The sequence below is a fragment of the Astyanax mexicanus genome, chromosome 11 (genome assembly GCF_023375975.1).
Source record: "Astyanax mexicanus isolate ESR-SI-001 chromosome 11, AstMex3_surface, whole genome shotgun sequence".
NCBI lineage: Eukaryota > Metazoa > Chordata > Actinopteri > Characiformes > Acestrorhamphidae > Astyanax > Astyanax mexicanus.
In genome coordinates, this window is record NC_064418.1 from 28,826,578 (window position 1) to 28,846,217 (window position 19,640).

A 19,640-nucleotide genomic window follows, 5' to 3' on the forward strand; every position below is an offset into this window, starting at 1 on the left:
ACTTCTGTAAGTGCATTTTTTGATTTAATGCCATAAACATAAATATAAAAACAGAGCTGGCAAAAGAAAGCAGCACAATAAAACAAGGCCCCTGCAGCAGAGCTCATACTCACATCTTGCCACTTGTCCTCACTCTCTTTCACCTGGTCTCGGAACTTCTGGAGCTGCTCATATTGGACCTGCTTTGTGACCTGCTCAATTGGGATGTCACCTATTGATTTGCTCCTGTCAATAAACACACACAAATACACACAACATGAACATTAGAATACAGAGCATTCACCTTTCATTATGGGAAGAGAGCCATGCACCAGTCTAGCACCTTTATGTCCTTCTATGGACATGACAAAGCAATAAACAGTAAAACATATATAAGTAAAGTAATTTTAGAGCATTTTACATGCCTTTGTGCATGCAGGAATATTCTCCAGTGTTAGTAAACCAGCTTTTGCATGCTGTTAGCATTCAAACGGCGCACTAGCTGTTTATATCTAGCTGTGTATATCTGTCTATGCATCAGCTATGGATGTTTCCTGAATTTCTAAGGCGCTGGACTTTTCCATTCAATGCAATGCAAATGTTGTTATTATCCAAAGGTGTTATTATGCAGCATCATTGTAAGCATGTGTTGATTCCACTTTGTGTGGCGTTGAAAAGAGCTGGCCTGCGGCCCGTGGGGACCAAAGCAATGTGAGCGTCAGCACTCAGTGTCAGAGCAAAGCACAGACAGCAGAGCACGGACAAAGGCACGGCAACACAGCTGAGCAAAAAAAACGTGCCACATTCCTTCCCTCAGACATCTACTCACCCAGCCCTACCAGAGTCCTTATGCAACAGTCTGGGGAACCAAAGACAACCACACACACACACAAGCCAGGTCTTAATGTGAGTATTTGACCAAAATACAAATCAGGCCTTCAGTACAGCACAGATATTCACTCAAAAGCCATTTAAAACTATTTCGATTCAGAACAGGCAGAGCAATCCAGACTAATCTCGGTTAGTAAAACCCAGTTGGTTGCCAGACTCACATCTCTCATCAGGACCACAACTATAATGCTGTCATTCCTTTACAGAGAGGAGAACATAGGCTGTAGAGAAGAAATCCAGACATCGGCAATAATAATAACCCTTGGAACTTTTGGAAAAGAGACAGGCACACTTACGTCACTGGAAACGGGAGTTCCCCGCATGCAGGGGTGATATAAGTCTGTATAATTTGTTACAGGTGTGCATCCTCCCTACCAGTTCAAGTGTTGTACTTGGCATTCGCACGCCGCATGTGCTTTGGAAGTGTGTTTCCATGCACACGGACACAAAAGCGTAATTTCCAGCTTTCACTGGATCTTGCAGCTATGGGGAATTTCTAGCCAGGGTGGCTTGTGGGCAGCCTTGTAAAGGGTAGCTGTGTCTGCCCGTGTTATTTATAGACATTACTCAGGTTTGCACATTCCTCCACAGCTTTGGTCATTACACTCCCACTTCCACAAGCCTGTGTGAAGCTCATGATTTAAAGCAGCAGCAGCAGCATCAAGTCGCTCAGATCAAATGTATGCAGAACCACACAAGTTCTCATTTTAGCTTTTTTTTCTTTTGTACATTCATCAACAAGATGTTTCAATAACTCATTTTATTTACCAGACAAACAAACAATGTAACATACAGGCAATCAAGAAAAAAGATCAAAAGAAAAGAAAAGAAAAAAACAGTATGATAAATCATAAACAATAAAATAAACATCCTTTTTTTATGTTACAATGGCAAATTCAAACTCATGCATTCTTAATAAATCAAGTCTTCATCTATGGCACTGGCTGGGCAAATAAACAGTTCAGTATGAAAATGCTTATTTTGTGATATAAAATGCTTTAATACTGATTATATGATTTAAAACACAATTCTGATATTTCAATAGACATTATTTATAGTATTTGCCACTGGCTTTTTAAAACAGGGCACTTTATTTATATTTATATTTATTTAGTGGCATTTTATTTGAGTAATAGAGGTTTGTAATTGCAGACATTCATTGTGGGTGTTCTTCGCAGTTTTTCCGTGGCTTTTAGATTGTTTGTTTCAATATCAAAATTAGACTGTACTGTCAGATAGGGCGGCAACTATTGATTATTCTGGTAGTCGACTAATCTAATGGTTAATTTTTTTTATTAGTCGATTAGGCAGCGATTATTTATGCCTTGTTGTTCATCTCTAAAAGTGATCAAAACATCATTTAAATGTCTAGAGGTTCTTTAAACATGGAAAGTACTGATATTTAGTGATTAAATATGTATTATGTCACTTTTAGAGACAGAGACTAAGTGGAGTGTAAACTATGAGTTAGCCTGTTACCCATCTCTCATCTTTTTTTTTCACTCTATAATAATGCATTATTCTCAGGGGAGGACATATAAACAAAATAAAAAAAAAATAGACAGACACTGCATTTCTTTACCCAGCACTTTGTGTACTGATACAAATGAACTATAAGTCGACAATTTAATTTATTATTATTTGACACATTGAAATAATTGTCATTGTCAATTATAGCGAATAATTGTTGCAGCCCTACTGACCGAATAAATTATAGCTTGATGTAAACTTTGTCCATATCATTAAGCCCTAATATGACATAATGTTAGCAATGCAGTTTAATAAATAAATAAAGCTACATTAAAATAAGTTAGATTAAATTAAATAAGAAAATAAATAGTTAAAATGGTTAATAAATACTAAATAAATTACCCTTGTTGTTGTATCAAATGTCTGAGTAATTCTCAATGACATTTGAACTGAAAATATAGACAATCTTTTTTCTACTCTTTCAAAATAAAACCTACTAATGCATAACAGTCAACCAAAGGCACACGTAAACAAACAAACTTCATTATGCTACAAATGGGCTGAAATATAAGCAATATGATGAGCACATGGGCTGTACCATGATCCACAGAAATGAGCAGGGACTGGCAGGGACATGTCTACCACACACTCAGAAGCCTAGTCTCTCGGCTATCAGTCTCTTCTTGTATCTCAGGCGGCTAGCCTCTCTGATGGCCTGCATTTTCCGCAGGTCCTCCTCGCTGCAGGATGAAGGTATGCTGGGGCCTGTTTGAGTGACAGATGATCCCTGACCGGCCCCAGACGGACTGCATGTGCCCTGGACCTGCATCATCCTCAGCTTCCTCACCAGCATATCATCAGCTTTATTGTGCTCCTCCTGGCTCTGCCTCTCTGGTAGCTTTGGCTGCTCTTGTGATGGAGGACATGGAGGGCATGGAGGACACAGCAGCCTGGCCTGAAGCATTGGAGGTAGAGTCCAGGGCTCTGGAAGAGGCACAGGGTTGTAGTTGTCGGGCGCTCCTGATAGAGGACGCTGTGCGTACTGGAGCTGGACTCTGCGGTAGAGCACATCATCTCTCTCGATGTCGGGGTATATCGGCTCCTCGCGGCGTGGCTGGGTGACCACTCTGATGTCAGGCTCTCTCCTGCGGTGTGAGGTGAAGAAGTTCCCATACTTCTGCCAGGCCAGCTCGCTGCTGGTGTGGAAGGCACTGGTGCGGCGCGCAAACATGTCGTCGTTTTCCAAATCAGGAAGGATGTCCTCAGACACGTTGTAGGGGTCCATGGGGTGCTCGCGCCCCCGGAGGGGACGTTTCTCACACTTAATGAGGCTAGGGCCTGAGGTAGGGTCCGGCCTGGGCCAGAAATCAGGGGGCTCAAACATGAAGGGTCTGGATCTCGGTTGAGCAACTGTGAGGGGCTGCATGGGTGGGCTACAGTCGAGTGAAAGGAAAGAGAGAGCAGGTTTCAGAGCATGCGAGAGGACAGGGATAGAGTATGCACAGTGTACAAGAGGACAAAGCAAGTGAAGAGGAGGCAAGTACAGTAGAATTGCATGAAAGTGATGCTACAGGAATACAGGTATGCACTGCTACAGGGCCACCTAAGTTTAATATGTTTCGATATAAATGTGCAAAATAACAAACACTTTAAAGGTTTCTTATCCAGCATTCTGAAAGTTTATATATATTTTTATACAGCTCTGGAAAAAATAAGAGACCACTTAAAAATGATACGTTTCTTTGATTTGACCAATCAAGAGGAAGATTGATGATCACAAGCCATCAGCTGAACTGCTTGAATTTTTGCACCAGGAGTGGCATAAAGTTATCCAAAAGCAGTGTGTAAGACTAGTGAAAAACATATTAAGATGCATTAAAGCTGTGATTAAAAACCAGGGTCATTCCACCAAATACTGATTTCTGATCTATTAAAACTTTCTTTTCTTTGCATTATTTGAGGTCTAAAAGCTCTGCATCTTGTTTGTTATTTTAGCCATTTCTAATTTTCTGCAAATAAATGCTCTAAATGACAATATTTTTATTTGGAATTTGAGACAAATGTTGTCTGTAGTTTATTAAATAAAACAACAATGTTCATTTTACTCAAACATATATCAATAGTAGATATAGTATAGTAAAATCAGAAAAGCTGATTCAGAAGTGGTCTCTTAATTTTTTTTTCAGAGTTGTATATCTCTTAGAAGTCAACAGGATTTCTTTCCGTCTGTGTGTTTAAGACTGATATGTAAACAACAACTCTGTTTTGAGGTTCCATTAAAAAAGTTTTATGGGGTGAAACACTCCTTATAACTTCCAACATGACTCTGCGTGTTTTAATATAAACTGCTGTTGGCCGAATTTTTTCTTAGCAAGGAGACAATATTACTATAGACAAGTTGGTATGCTGACCAAAAAACAGCATACTTATTTTATTTAAGTTCTATTTATTTAGAATATTTACAAATACTTGTTTGTTTGTTTGTTTTTTTAATGAGTGCAATTGCATTATTATGCTATTATATTAAGATTATTTTACTGGATCAAAATTATCTACAGATCAAAACTATTATCATTTATTGCAATTATTTTCAGGACAGTGCATTGTCCAAATGAAAAAAAAAGCTAATGTGACAGGCCTATTGAATTTTACATGTTTGAAGCCCATTAGGTTTTTTAAATCAGTAAAAAAAAAATTAAGAAAAAAAAAAAATCCTCCTTGCTGCATAACTAAATATATGATTATATAAGCAGTGACTATTCAAGGTGGCCCTTAAATAAAGAAACATGATAATTAAAGAAGATAATATAGGTTAGTACACATCAGCTCAGTAGGTTGCAGTCGTTAGTCTGTGTGAGCAGAAGCCACAGAGAGGCCAGTCCTACTGTAGGTGGGACTCTGATAAGGACCTGGGAGTGGGCTGAGCCGAAGCTTCAGGTGTGTGGGAGTGAGAGGGAGGGGGCTGAGAGTGTGAGCGAGAGGGACAGGAGGAGCACAGCCAGGGATTCCCATCATAGTCTGAATCCTCTGAGGATGAGCCAGACTTCTTCCGACTGGATACCAGGAGGTCAGAGAGTGAAGGGAAAGACAGGAGGGAGAACGGAGAGGAAAGAGAAAGACAAAATCAGAACCCATTAACCAGGAGAAAGCAGAACAGATGTGTAATTAAGCTACATAAGGTGGAGATTTTGATTACATGCAAACACAGAATATAAAAGAGCCAAGCTGTGATCATAAAAAATATTAATAGGATTTTAGTTATCCAATACAATGCCAATTAAATGTTTGGAATTGCCATTTAAATGTATAAAAGAGTATAGAAAAATACAAAATCTGTATTACATCAACTAATAAGACCATCCAGAACAGGACACCACAGAGCATGTATTATTTAGGTGACTAGTCATTCTTAGCACTGTAGTGACACTGTGTGCTAGTGTGTGTTGTGCTGGTAGAGTGGATCAGCCACAGAAGTGCTGCTGGAGTGTTTAAACACTGTGTCACTCTGCTCACTGTACACTCCATTACACACATTTTCCTAGCTGCTCCACCATGTGCAGCTCTGGAAAAAAATATGAAACCACTTAAAAATGATGAGTTTCTTTGATTTTACCAAATTGAAAACCTCTGGAATATAAACAAGAGGAAGATGAATGATCACAAGTCATCAAATCAAGCTGACTGCTTGAATTGTTTGCACCAGGAGTGGCATAAAGTTATTCAAAAGCAGTGTGTAAGACTGGTGGAGAAGAACATTCCAAGATGCATAAAACTGTGATTGATTGATTGATTTCTGAACTTTTTCCTGAAAACTTTATGAATATGAACTTTTTTCTTTGCATTATTTAAAGTTTGGAAGTTCTGCATCTTTTTTGTTATTTTAGCCATTTCTCATTTTCTGCCAATAAATGCTCTAAATGACAATATTTTTATTAAAAATTTGGGAGAAATGCTATCCGTAGTTTATAGAATAAAACAACAATGTTCATTTTACTCAAACATATACCTATAAATAGCAAAATCAGATAAACTGATTCAGAAACTGAAGTGCTCTCTTAATATTTCCAGAGCTGTAGATGAAGTCAGATATAGATTATCATAGATTATCATATTTCGCTGCACAGTTTGTGTTGATTAATTCTAGTTCTTCTTGATTGGGCACAGGATGCTGGATCTTTGTGATTCTGATTGGACTGTTACAGTCCAGGATTTACATTGAGGTGTTTAAATAACAATACATAACACATGCTCTGTGGTGGCCTTAATCATCGAAGAACAGGGTAAAATGTTATGATTATAAAGTATGTATAGAAGCAGACGGTTTATAGTCTGTAGTTCTAATTATAGAACTAAAAAGAAAAGTACTATATGGAAAGTGGAGCTGATAAAATTAACAGTAAGTGTAGAAACAATAAAGTGGTGTAAATATTAATATTATTGCAGATTTAAAAAATGTTAGATCTCGTATTATCATATTTTGCATATTTATATCTGGTTATATATTTCTATGTGGTTAGTTGCCGTTACCCTCACAGCGCCAAGACACACCTGAACCCCTGGATCTTTCTGTACCAGGGCCGACGCTGAGAGCCCAGACGAATCTTCTGCACGTGAGCGTCCTCCTCTGGTGTCCAGTACTTGGGTAAAAATTTATCATAGGCCACTAAGGCAGAACCCTGAGTGATCAGGCCCACTTTACGAGCATAAAGATCGTCCTGAACCGGGTCGGCATAGCCGATCTCATCATCCTCTTCCTCAGAGTCTTCACACGCATAGATGCTGGCAGACGCAGGCCTCCTTGTAGGCGTCTGGGGAGGTGTAGCCTCCTTGCTGCTCGAGAGAATGGGCCAAGTAAATGAGTCACTGCACAGATACACTCCTCAGCACACATCATCAAACCGCCATGCGTGCACAAATCAAACTCAAATCCAAACCAACCAAACCAAACTTAACTGAAAAACTCAATGAAATGAAGACTGCGGACGTTCAAAATGAGTTTGATCAGAGAATCAAGCCAAGACCAAAAAAATGAATAAATAAATTAAAAACACAGCAAATAAAGAGATGCGTATGTTAGTGTTGGTTGGTATGCATCAATGCCAAACAGAAGCATGGTGGTCTTGGTATGGTGTCTGACCTGTAATAAGTCAGCGTCTCTCTGGGAACATTAGTGACAGTGACCTGTGGCCACGAAGCTCGGGCAGTACCCGTGGACTCCACTGAGCTCATGGGTAAGGCAAAGTTGGTGGGTGGTACCGGAGAAGGGCTGTGAAACCTACGGCTGGCCAGGTCATCCAGGACTAAGTCAGGGTCCGGACGATCGGTGTCCGAATCGCTGCTCTCGTATTCGTATGCCAAACTGATTTGGGTGGCTGGCATGGAACTCTGGATGTTTGCTTCAGGGACAGGAGAAGGAGCTTTACCTGCTCTGTCAACACTGTGGCCAGAATCCAAGAGGGGTTACACACACATACACACACAATACCAACACAGAGTGGGATGAGACAGCATCAGAATTCAGATATACGACACTAAAAATGATAAATTACAGCATTTCATCAGTTACAGTATCATTAAAGTTGCATTAATTCCCTGTTTTGTGTTTTTCTCTCTGAATTGATTGCAGACAAAAGACGTTTTAACCAGATTTGGTTTTGTGAGTAGGGCTGCAACGATTAATCGATATAATCAACTAAATTTGTCCACTACAAGTTTCATAGTCGACAAATCGCTAATTTGTAGCAATACCGCATTACACAAAGTGCTGGGGACAGAAGCCCAATAAGAGATGGGTAAATGTTCCACTCACACAGTTTACACCCAACTTAGTCTGTGTCAACAAAAGTGGCCAAACACAACAGATTACATATTTACTCACTAAATATCAGCATAACAACATCCAGACATTTAAATGTCTTTTAAATTTCATGTTCAGCTGTTTCAATTGTTTTTAGAAATGACAGAAATTATTGTTGACTAACTGACTAATCGAAAAAATAATCATCAGATTAGTCGACTACCAGAATAATCATTAGTTGCAGCCCTATTTGTGAGCAGCTTAAAGAATTGTGCCATATTCTGCCTGCAGCAGAATAACCAATGGATTTCCCATTAATAACTTAATAATCTACAGTTACAGTAGATAGAAGAACCATGATACCGCATAATCTGTGTAATCTGTGCCCATACTGCAGCCTGATGCACAGATTTTGGGCACAACTCAAGAATATATATTTTCTTTTTCTATTGTTTAATGGGTGACAATGGCGTGTCTCAACTTCCTGTAATGTAGTATGATATTATATGTAAGTCTACATATAATATAAAATATTTTCACACTCGAATCAAACTGAACCATGGCTTGGTTGTTCTAAGCGAAAGCACCTCTTTTAGTCAGAGCAAATTTTGTTTCTTTTTGGTCCAGACCATGGTTCATGTTTTTTAACACCTGCATGTTTGGTTAAGACCAAACTGAGAAGTCTGAAGGTAAAACCAATTGAGTCAAGTGTGGAAGCACCTGAAAATCTAGCTAACTGAAAGAATTAAGAGCGAGAAAAGTAACAGATTTTAGAGTAAGAAGACATTTCTAGTTCTGTTCAGTGCTATGAAAAAGACCAGAGCTACTTTTTCCATCAAGCATGCTTTAAACTGCATCCAAAAAAGTGTACCAAATGTGAGGTGTACCACAAACATTGCCGTGGATGATATTCCAAGGTTAGTCTGGATCAAAACAACCTCACAGCATGAGCTCTTTTTGAAGATATTCAAGGCTTTACCTAGAAAAGGTTCCATCCTCCTCGGTGAACATGGGGCTGGCCCAGCTCCGTCTGTTGTCTTCATGACGCTCAGCGCGCTTCTTGCGCAGGGGGGCTGGAACGTAGCCGGTCTGCTTGTCTTTGGTGGGCAGGAACTGATTGAACTGAGTGGTGGTCTTGGGGGTGACGACAAGCGAGCGGCGATAGCTGAGGGAGTCCTTGTTTTCTGACATTCTGAAGCCCAGCTCTGCTTCAGGGTCACTGCCACAGCCTGTGAGAGGACAGATGAAGACAAACGTAAGGGAAAAAAATTCTCTTTTACGCTCTCACACATTCTCTCTCTCTTTCTCTCTCTCACACAAACACACACACATTCAAAACACTTATAGAAGTTATCTGGGGTAACCAACGATGGTGTAATGGTGGGAATAGAGGAAGGCTAATTTACGGGCTACTGTGGAGTGAGGAGGAATTTCTCACTGAGGTGATCAGAGAGCTCAAAGCTCTGAGAGTTCAGAGATCCCCCCTAATTACAACCCCTTGCTTAGTCACAGGCTTAGACACATGGTGGGAAAAATCGAACTGACGGACAGAGCTTAAAGAACAGTTTTTATCAAAATAGTGAGTGTCTGTTGGAAACCACACTTATCTTACAATGCAGGAATGTCTAAAAACACCACTGTGTTTTGGCCTTTAGAATGTTTGAGAGACCAATAGCACTCAAAACATAACACTAGAGGGCGCCAAGCCTTGTGGAAAACTGAATCCATATAAAGAATAAATCTTAAATATTTTTTTAAACATAAAAATCTCCTCCATAAAATGAACCATCTTTTTTTTTTTCAAAATAATATCAGCACAATTATAATAAAGTGTGCCTTTCAACATGGCTTTTATCACTTTTTTATATTTATCATTCACAAACACTAAAAAAAAAAATCAAAGCAAATATATATACTTCCACCACACAGGTTCACACAATATAACTCTTTTATGTAATATATATATAGAATACTAAACATAAGAAATGCTGAAGAAGTGCTGACCATTCAAAGCTTCAGCAGATGCCCCAGTGTCTTACCCTCACTACTGCCCTTAAGTTTGGTTTCTGATGACGTGCTGGTGGTCCTGGAGCCCAGCGAGTCTAAACTGTCCAGAGAGTCGTCTCTCCTGTGTCCTGCCTGCAGAGAAAATATCTCCTCTCTCTCCGAGTACCAGCTGTCTCCAAACTCACGTTCTCTCACACTGCGCCGTAGAGACGTGCAATCATCTAGTGCCTGTCGAGCACGAGGGAAAAGAGTGCAACACACACACACACACACAGACACACACAAGCCCAGTCAGTACAGAAGCACAGAAACTTGACTCAGCTCTTCAGGATAAATGGTCAGCCTCCTCATGTACACTCAAACTCTAGTCTAAAAACACAGATTTTTTTTTTTTTTTTTTTTTTTTTTAAATGCCCATTTTTTCCTTTTCTGAGTCACATCAATGAAGTGGAACATGTGTACAAAAGTCTTCGCTCATGTTCTGCTATGTCTGTATTGAGCTCATCGAAACAGACACAGCATTAAAAAGGCTGCCGTTCACATGGACCTCCGTGGTGGATGCATGTTCCGACTTGCTAACAGCCACCATTCAGCAGCAGCCATAGAACTATATAATGTGTTTCAGTTCCAACAAGTCTAAATACATAATCTGTTTTGAGTCCAAGCCAATGGTTATGCGGGTACATTTTAAGTACAGAAGATTGGACTCATCATCAAGTCAGCTATCATTAAAGTTTTAAAAATCATTCAACCATTATCAGAGCTGACACTTCACCCCAATTTATGCCTGAAGTCTATGTGCTAACCACAAACTAGATTCTTCTATTTAGGACGGTCTAAAAACAGTTATTAATGCATTTTCAACATATTATTGTGTTTAAAAATAGAAAAAAATAACAGATTTGACCAGTAATTAATGTACTGTTGGTGTATTCTCACAATTTTACCATCACACAAAAAACAACATCTCTAAGATTTCCAAGTGTTTCCTAGCAAAGAAACTGACGTCACTGAGTGCAGGTCACAGGTTTTAATAGAACTGTTGGCATATTATATACAGTTTTGAACAGAACATTTGGACAGATAAAAAATATATATTTTTTTATTATAAAGCACAAAAAGATTTAAATTAGACTTATATAGAATTATTTATGGTAAAATTTAAACAGAAGGAATAAATCAGGAGGCAACCAGTCAAAATTATGTAGAAAACATATATCACGCATTATTGTTATTTAAAATTGATCCAATAATGAATTATTGTTCTAAAAGTTAATCTAATTCTAGAGATGTGAATTCTGGAATCACCAAGAATAAATATGTAAAACAAACAAATAAAAAAGCTGAAGATCACAAGAGGTGAAGGCATTACAATTATTTTGTATATTAAATATTATAGATCAAACTGCCTTTTACTGTTTAACAAAGCAAAAAAAAAAGTACTAAAATACTGCAACTGCCTAACAGAAGAAGTTATGATTTACTTTGCATTTAAGGGTTTGGCCCTGCAGTGTAACCACTTGGTTCCATTCTTAGCAGCATTGTTTTTAAAACCCAGAGTGGACAGAAATGCAATGAGTTTGCAATTTTCCAGGCTGGAAGGATCATAGTTTATCCATAGATGAACCATATAAACATTATGCATGTCATTTCTTTACCTTATATAATGTTGTTCCTAGTAATCCCTCAAAAGCCTTCAGGTTTAGGTAAGGTCCATTATACGCTGGATCAACTTGTGCCTTTCTGCCCAGCCAGTAGATTGTGATCAGAACCTGGGGCACATAAGGAAAGTCACAAATTAGTATAGCAGTCAAGGGTGAGAACAAACCATGCATCTTTCATTTCCTTTACAAACAGGTGGCTGGACTTTAGTAGCAGTTTTTGTTTCTAGGTTGATCCAGAACCCTCTGCATGTGCACGTAGCCTTTCATTATAGACTACTCCATTATACACTACCAGGCAAAAAGGAAACCACAAACTACTATGTAGAATTACTGAGTTACGGGTTTTCCTTTCACACCATCGATTAAAACAAAACACAACAACAATTAAAATCACCCCTAAATAACTATTTCACTTCATACTGGTCAGACCATATAATCTATGCACCACTACTGTATGTATACAGTATGTTATAATGGCAGCTGCTGCTCCTGCTATTTCACATTACGAAACACAAACACAAAGTCATGACCATTTGCCAAGAGAGGGCGAAATAAGACAGCTTAGTTAGCACTTACATTTTTGAGCCTCCTGCTGGTCTCCTGATGCCTGCAGGAGAGACGAGAAGAGGAGAGGAGAGGTGTGAGTGGTTAATGACTCTCACTCTGGGAGAAGGACAATAAAAGAATAGTGGGCATGTTTTGGGTCCCAGTGATCCCCAGTGAATGAGCTAGAAAGTGAGCGCACAATCCCCAGTGCCAGATTCCCCTCACAACACAGCACAAAAGCTATACACTCAGTGCAGCAGGACAGCAGATAGCACAGTCCCTCTGACTCACACAAACATACACTTTCCTGCCTTACACAACCAATACAAACAACAACAACAGATTTCTGGACAGATCCTGATAGATGACATATATCAATTAATAAAGGTAAAGAATAAAGATCTGGTTTACCCTTACTGAGAAATGCCACATTGGCTTATAAAAGGTTGAAAATACAGTAAAATGAATAATAATAGAGAATACTCTGGATGCAACATAGCACTGCCTTAACATTCTATATTTTCAAGATAAAATATATTTATGTCTAGCCAAATAGGTGTTTAAATATTGTTTTTAAGCATTGTTCTGATAAATATATGAATAAGTTGCTTGATCAAATTAATTACTTACAATTGGGATGCACCACAGTAAAAACATTTCTAAAACGGAACCAAATTAAACATTTAAACATTCATTTTCAATAGTTTATTGTACATTAAATAGGCTAAATTTAAGTATTAAGCCAAAAACTCAAAGTATGTTTTGCCATTTTGGCTTATTTATGTCAGTAGCCAAATTAATTTGATTTTTACCAATATTAATTAAGCAACAATACACGAGAGGAAGTACTATGACTTGCGATTGTACATCAGCACAGCAGTGCCAATATTACACATTATAGCACAAACCTCCAGTTTATTACTGCGATTATACCACAGTTCCATACAGTCTGTTTGGTTATAAAAACTGAGTTAAAATAGTTCCATTGCTGCTCTGTTTGTAGAAGCACTGTTTGGCTTGTAAGTGCTGCTTCGATGCTAGGTTATCTGTATGTGGCTGAGTAATACATGGAGTGCTTCGGTTACAGTGCATTACCGGCTTGCAGGGTCGGAACTAACTGTTGTATAATATGAATTTTATTGTTATTCAGGCTAAAAAAGTACAACATATAGTACAATACATTGCACTGTGAAATATTTTACAGCAGCTCTTTTGCCATGTTTATTGTGAAACCTCATTCTGATAAGAATAAAGATATGATTAGACATACAGCCCTGTCGACAAGCTTTTTATAGCTTCTTATAATAAGAATTAAAAACTGTGCTACTGTGCTACTGTTACACTTTACTCTCCTACTCTAATCAATGGTCTGTGAAATCTCAATAACCCTGTGGAATAACTTTTTCATTCATACTGACTAAACCAGATACTGTAAAAAAAGATGGATGTCGTGTCGCTGTTCCCATTCATTTAATGAAAATGAAGCCAAAATCTTCCGCCACGTTGGCGATCCTGAAACCAGAGTCTGCGCAGTAGAGACCAGAGGAGGGAGAAAGACTGTGGAGAGACAGCCTACTCATTTAAATAAACCCGCCCCTGAGGACTGCCTCGAGGTCACAGGCTGCAGAGCAGAACAGAGCGGAGAAGAGCTGTCGGTCTGTTATTGGTCCCACCCATAACCAGTACTTTAACAATAACCACACCTTTTTGATTAGAGCTGAATAACATTTTTAAAAACAAGTTCTGTGGGAATATAAAAATTGACAATATAAGCAGAGGTTACACTGGCTGTTGCATTTAAATAAAGGAGGTAGAATTACAGTATATTGGAAAAAAACGTGATTGAAAGTTGTCTGTTTTGCCATTGAAACCTATGGGGATGGGTGGGGTTACACAGCTTTCTGAAACCGAACAGCAGGGGGCGCCCGACCTGTGGTGGCTTCACTTTTGAGAGACAATGCTCTGTCCAGCTATACACAGTCTATTGTCTAAACAAACTAAACACAAGAATGTGTTGCATCTTACAAGCCAGTTTAGCTATAGCTGTCCTCAAAAATAATGGAAGTAACAAAATTTGTTTTAAGGTTAAAAATAACAACGAGAAATGTAATCACATCCTGGTCCTAATATATTCCATTCATGTGTTACTCATTTCCAGCAAAGTATGTGTCACCTGACTATATAATCACCATAGTCAACATAACTAAATAAGTGATAAGTATGGCGTAACATCAATGTCAAAAGTTGGGGGCGCAAAAATACCAGGTGAAAAAAAATAACCAGCGTGTTTTAGAATTTTGCGTGTGTAAATTAACTTCTCGTGAGTGCAAATGTGAAGCTCACGCGCAAAAAATAGCGAATTGTGTGCACGCTGAACAAAATATTGCTTCATTTTTCTCCTCTCGGGTGTTTATTTTCCTCTTGAATTCACAGTTCTCCTCGCGCCATGCAAATTAACTGCGTTTTTTGTTTTTGCTCAAGCGAGGCTTTTGCGCTGGAGTTTTGAAAGGGGTGGTTTTGACAGGTTGGGGGCGGAGTCAGGATCCCTCCCTCAGCGAATGCTATTGGCTGATATCTCCAGGGTTTGTGACGAACCGGATCTCTCATTCAGCGCCGGTCGATCCAGACGGTAAACGGGAGAGCTGGTCGCTCCGGGCTCTAAACCCGGACAGACAGCGTCGGAGGGTCGGTCGCTGCAGGCGCTGAACGAGAGAGCCGGTCATTCCGGGCTCTATACCCCAGCTAACAGCGCCAGAGAGTAGGCTGTTTGGATGTTAGAATAGCTAGTTAGCTAACCCCGCCGTCCTTATTTCTCCGCCCTCCTCCGGGTGGTGTTAGTAGGCGGTCCGTCACAAACCCTGGTGATATCAGCCAATAGTGTTCACTGAGGGAGGCGATCGTGACTCCGCCCCCAAACTGTCAAAACCACCCCTTTCAAAACTCAAACGTGACAGCCTCGTTCGAGCAAAAACAAAAGCCGTAGGTAATTCACACAGCACGCAAGGAGAACTGGGAATTAGAGAGGAACATAAACACCAGAGAGGAGAAGAATGATGTTTGAGAGCAACATTGTGTTCTGTGCACACACAAGTCCCCTTTTTTTGCTCGCGAGCTTCACATTTGCGCTCACAATAAGTTAATTTACACACACAATGTTAAAACACGCTGGTTAATTTTTTTCACATTTTTGACATTGATGTGATGCCATAGATAAGTTATTACAACTAAACAAGTCTGTGTTGAGCTTCTACTAAAGTGATTACTGTGAAATTAAAAAAAATTATAATAATAATTAAAAGGTTTTAAATAGTGTAATGGTGTAAATACCTATGTAACTAATAAAAATAACATGAGACCACACTGGCAGGGCAGACCATGACAGCATTAAATATCTGACCTCTCATCTCCATAGTGTGCATTCCTCTGGTCATTGGTAATCTAATAGCAGTACATGCCTGCAGCCCTAAGCCTTTTATTTGGTGCCATGATAGCGATGCAGCAGAGAGCACCTGCTGGAAATATGTGAACTTCATGTGCAGACACCTGCATGACAGAGACATCAGCAACTCTACACCGGAAACATTCTCATCGCAGTGTTGATTTAGAATGTAGAGAGACATGTCTGTACACTGTAACCAGATCCTGGTCCCTGTGTGCAGCAGAAACTTCAACTAAGGCTATGTTCACATCACAAGCCATATTGCTCAAATATGATTTTTTGCTTAGATTGGATCTTGACTGTTCACATTTACTAATGTAAGTGATCTGTAACTGTGTGTAATGTGAACGAATCTGTCCCTGAATAACTTCAAATGCGCACATTGATACATGTATGAACTCCGCCTTCCTTACCGATAACAAAACACGTCATATTTGAGAGACGACTCGTAGCTTTATGAAGGGAAATAAATGGATGTTAGCAGCTCATATGTGGAGCATCTTTTGCTGGAGTGGAGAAACAACAAACAGCTGGTCTGAAGTTCATGCTCAGGTCGAGGAGGTTAAAAAAAGGCCAGGCGGTTTGCTTTTGTTGTTTTTGCATCTATAGCTGCACAGCTGCACCAAGAGATGTGTGGGTACGAGAGAGAGGCACGTAGCACAGCATAAAAGTAAAAAGATGCATGAATTCCAATTAAATCATTCACATTCATGTCACATGTCCATGGATCAGATATGTATCCAATTTAGGACCACATATGAAAAGAGACTTAAATCTGACTTGAAAAAAAATGGATTTGGCATGTTCACACAGCCATGAAAAAATCAGATCTGAGCCACATTGAGCAAAACAATCAGATTTGAGTCACTTCAGCCTGGTAATGTAAACATAGCATAAATGTTTCTGCTTAAGGATTTTTTTTGCCTATTACTGCCACTACTACAAAATGGCTTTTTTTCAGCTCATTCTATAATATTTCTTTGACTTTGATCTTACAATAAAAAAAAAGTTGTATTTTCTTTGCTTTAGCTGTTTTTGTAAGGTCTTGAGGCATGATCAACTTGGTTATACGCAGAATCTTACAGACATTGTACAATTTGAGATACAATCCTGAAGACCATCAATAATAGCAAGCCATCCTGAATCAGACACTGGCATTAAACTTAATGTTTTTTTTTAATGTTCCTATTAATATCTTTGCAGCGTTACAGTTGCAATACAGTTACACATAAATGTACACACTTTAAGTAAAAAATATAAAAATTATATCTATTGCAATTTTTACATATCTATTGGCATTACACAGAATATTTACTTTACTGGGTTAATGCAGTCCTCTATGTTTGAAACTGACCAACAGACACTCTAAGGTCGTACTTAACTGTATAATTGCAGCCTTCCCATTAAGGTTGCTATTAATCGTTTTATAGCCTAATTTAATTTTATAGACTAATGAGTCATATAAAATCTTACAATACAATGTAATCTTATTAGACAGACTCCACAGATTCAGAAAATGTTTAATTTTATTTTTGTGCTGTACTATCACAAAAATATTAACATAAACATTCATTTAATCAAGGAGCATTAACAAGGTTAATGCTAAATAATATTGCTGAATAAATAAAAGTAAAAACTGTTTTAAGTTTTTGTCATAGTTTTAAAAATTAGGTGAATATCTGATCGCCAATTTAACCTTATTCAACCTTATAAAGAAATACAAAAAAATGAAAGGTTTATATACTTTCTCTTACCATGACATTTAACCACTGACAATAACTTGTTAAAATCTGGCAAACAACATCTAAGCACATTATTTCTGCAGTGACACTGGTCATAGAAAAAAAAAAACGATGATAGTCTCTAGAGGCCTGTGGCTTCTGACAAGTAAGCAAACCAGCACAACAGGTGCAGTGAAGTGCATTAAATAAGGAGTTCACCCAACCAGATCATACAGATTTATTGCCCCTATAAAAAGTGGTCAGAGAGGAGAAAAAGCTCCCGCTCACATTTCAGAACAAAGTCCACATTTATGGTGGGGCTGGAATAGTCAGGAATTTCAGGAACAATCTACATCAGCACCGATTACCTAATACTAATTTAACAGTTCTGAAAAAAGCTGAAGAATTCCTCAGGGGAGTGAGCTCAGGATAAAGGAGAGCTTTCTGCTCACAGCGCCAAGGGGCTAGACTGCAGCTTCACACAATCAGCTGTTTCCTCATGTGAAAGAGAGATATGAAGAGTAACAAAAAGTTACTTGTTTTATAGTTATTCAGGAACTCACAAACAAGGCATTAAATCACAGTAACAGGCTTCACTGTAACACTCAGTATATTTTAAGCTAGCTCCTGTAACAAACTCACACAGCTGAAACTGAACCAACAACTCACCACTGACAGAGTAACATAATCCTCCACTTCACATTGCATTGCAGATATGATCAGATAAGGCTGGTATTGTTGGAACTTACTGATAATCAAACATGATAAGAATTGCTATATCATGGTAGAAGCCACTCTATTAACAGACACTCATGTATAATATTAACCACACAATAGGCTTGTGTATATGCAGATTTTCATTTCAACCAATTGGTATTAAGCTCATTGTAAACAGGAGTTCATGTGATGTTTGTTTGGACTGGAATCAGTTGATTAAACACAAAGACCAAACATCCCTGGTATACAGATTAGAACCCAAACAATGGCTCTGTCTGAAACATAATCAGGCAGGATTCTACATCAGGAAGGCACCAAGTCATTTTCTGAATCAAAGTTTAGCTAATGCTAATAATGCTAATACTTTATATCTAGCAGTAAGTTGTCCATACACTGGAAATTCCAGGACATGTTGTTGCCTTCATTACTTCATCAATACCCTGCCTTCTAAGTGAAAAGGTGGGCAAGTTTTCAGTCAGCATTTCTTCTGTCAGTCCTGACGCTGTCAGTCTGCCTGCTCTGAACTCTGATCTTTACAACAAAGACTCCAATTCCCAGTATGCTCTCTCACCGGACTTTCCTGACTCTGCTGATCATGTGACGCTGTGGCGTTCAGGCTCTCCGAGCTTCTGATTGCACACACCTTGTCTCAGATGCAATCATAACATTTTTAGGACTGTTTCAGGAATGCATTCAAATTAATTTATTTTTTGTTTGTTTTCAGGCCAAATACATTAGCATTATTTTTTCACATATGACTAAAATAAGAAACCATAAATTATTTTTTTAATCTTGTTTAAAAAAAAAAAATGCCATTGTTTGATATAAATTATTCACACTTTTCACTTCACATTTGGTCAAACGTTTTTATTTTTTCATTATTTTCTTTTATTATTTATAGTTTATACCATATAGACTGTGCATAGCTGGACAGAGCGTCGTCTCTCAAAAGTGAAGCCACCACAGGTCGGGCGCCCCCTGCTGTTCCGTTTCAGAAAGCTGTGTAACCCCACCCACCCCCATAGGTTTCAATAGCAAAACAGACAACTTTTTTTTTCTAATATACTGTAATTCTACCACCATTATTTATATGCAACAGCTACTGGAACCTCTGCTTGTATTGTCAATTTTTTATATCTCCACAGAATTCGTTTTTTTTAAAACGGTATTCAGCTCTATTCAAAAAAGGTGGGGTTATTGTAAAAGGGCTGGTTATGGGCGGGACCAATAACAGACCGTCAGCTCCGCTCCGCTTCGCTCTGCAGCCTGTGACCTCGAGGCAGCCCTCAGGGGCGGGTTTATTTAAATGAGTAGGCTGTCTCTCCACTGTCTTTCTCCCTCCTCTGTTCTCTACTGCGCAGACTCGGGTATCAGAATCGGCAACATGGCGGAAGATTTTGGCTTCATTT

At 38.7% G+C, this 19,640-nt stretch overlaps 2 protein-coding genes across 11 annotated transcripts in view; both read right to left on the bottom strand.

Moving 5' to 3' along the window:
• Positions 1-19,640, bottom strand: part of lmo7a (LIM domain 7a) — a 76,836-nt gene that overhangs the window by 25,042 nt on the left and 32,154 nt on the right. For 9 of the 10 annotated variants that reach the window (XM_049485334.1, XM_049485333.1, XM_049485330.1 and 6 more), the window contains 6 exons: positions 12,385-12,415; positions 11,803-11,916; positions 10,177-10,372; positions 9,117-9,366; positions 809-838; positions 114-225 (listed from right to left, as the gene is read on the bottom strand). In XM_049485334.1, the coding sequence (XP_049341291.1) occupies positions 114-225; positions 809-838; positions 9,117-9,366; positions 10,177-10,372; positions 11,803-11,916; positions 12,385-12,415 (733 nt within the window). The remainder of the gene's footprint in view (positions 1-113; positions 226-808; positions 839-9,116; positions 9,367-10,176; positions 10,373-11,802; positions 11,917-12,384; positions 12,416-19,640) is intronic. The other variant, XM_049485331.1, reaches the window with a different exon arrangement.
• On the bottom strand, positions 1,616-5,207 carry LOC125805027 (LIM domain only protein 7-like). The gene has a single exon (XM_049485340.1). The coding sequence runs from the start codon at positions 3,764-3,766 to the stop codon at positions 2,990-2,992; it is 777 nt and encodes a 258-aa protein (XP_049341297.1). The 5' UTR covers positions 3,767-5,207; the 3' UTR covers positions 1,616-2,989.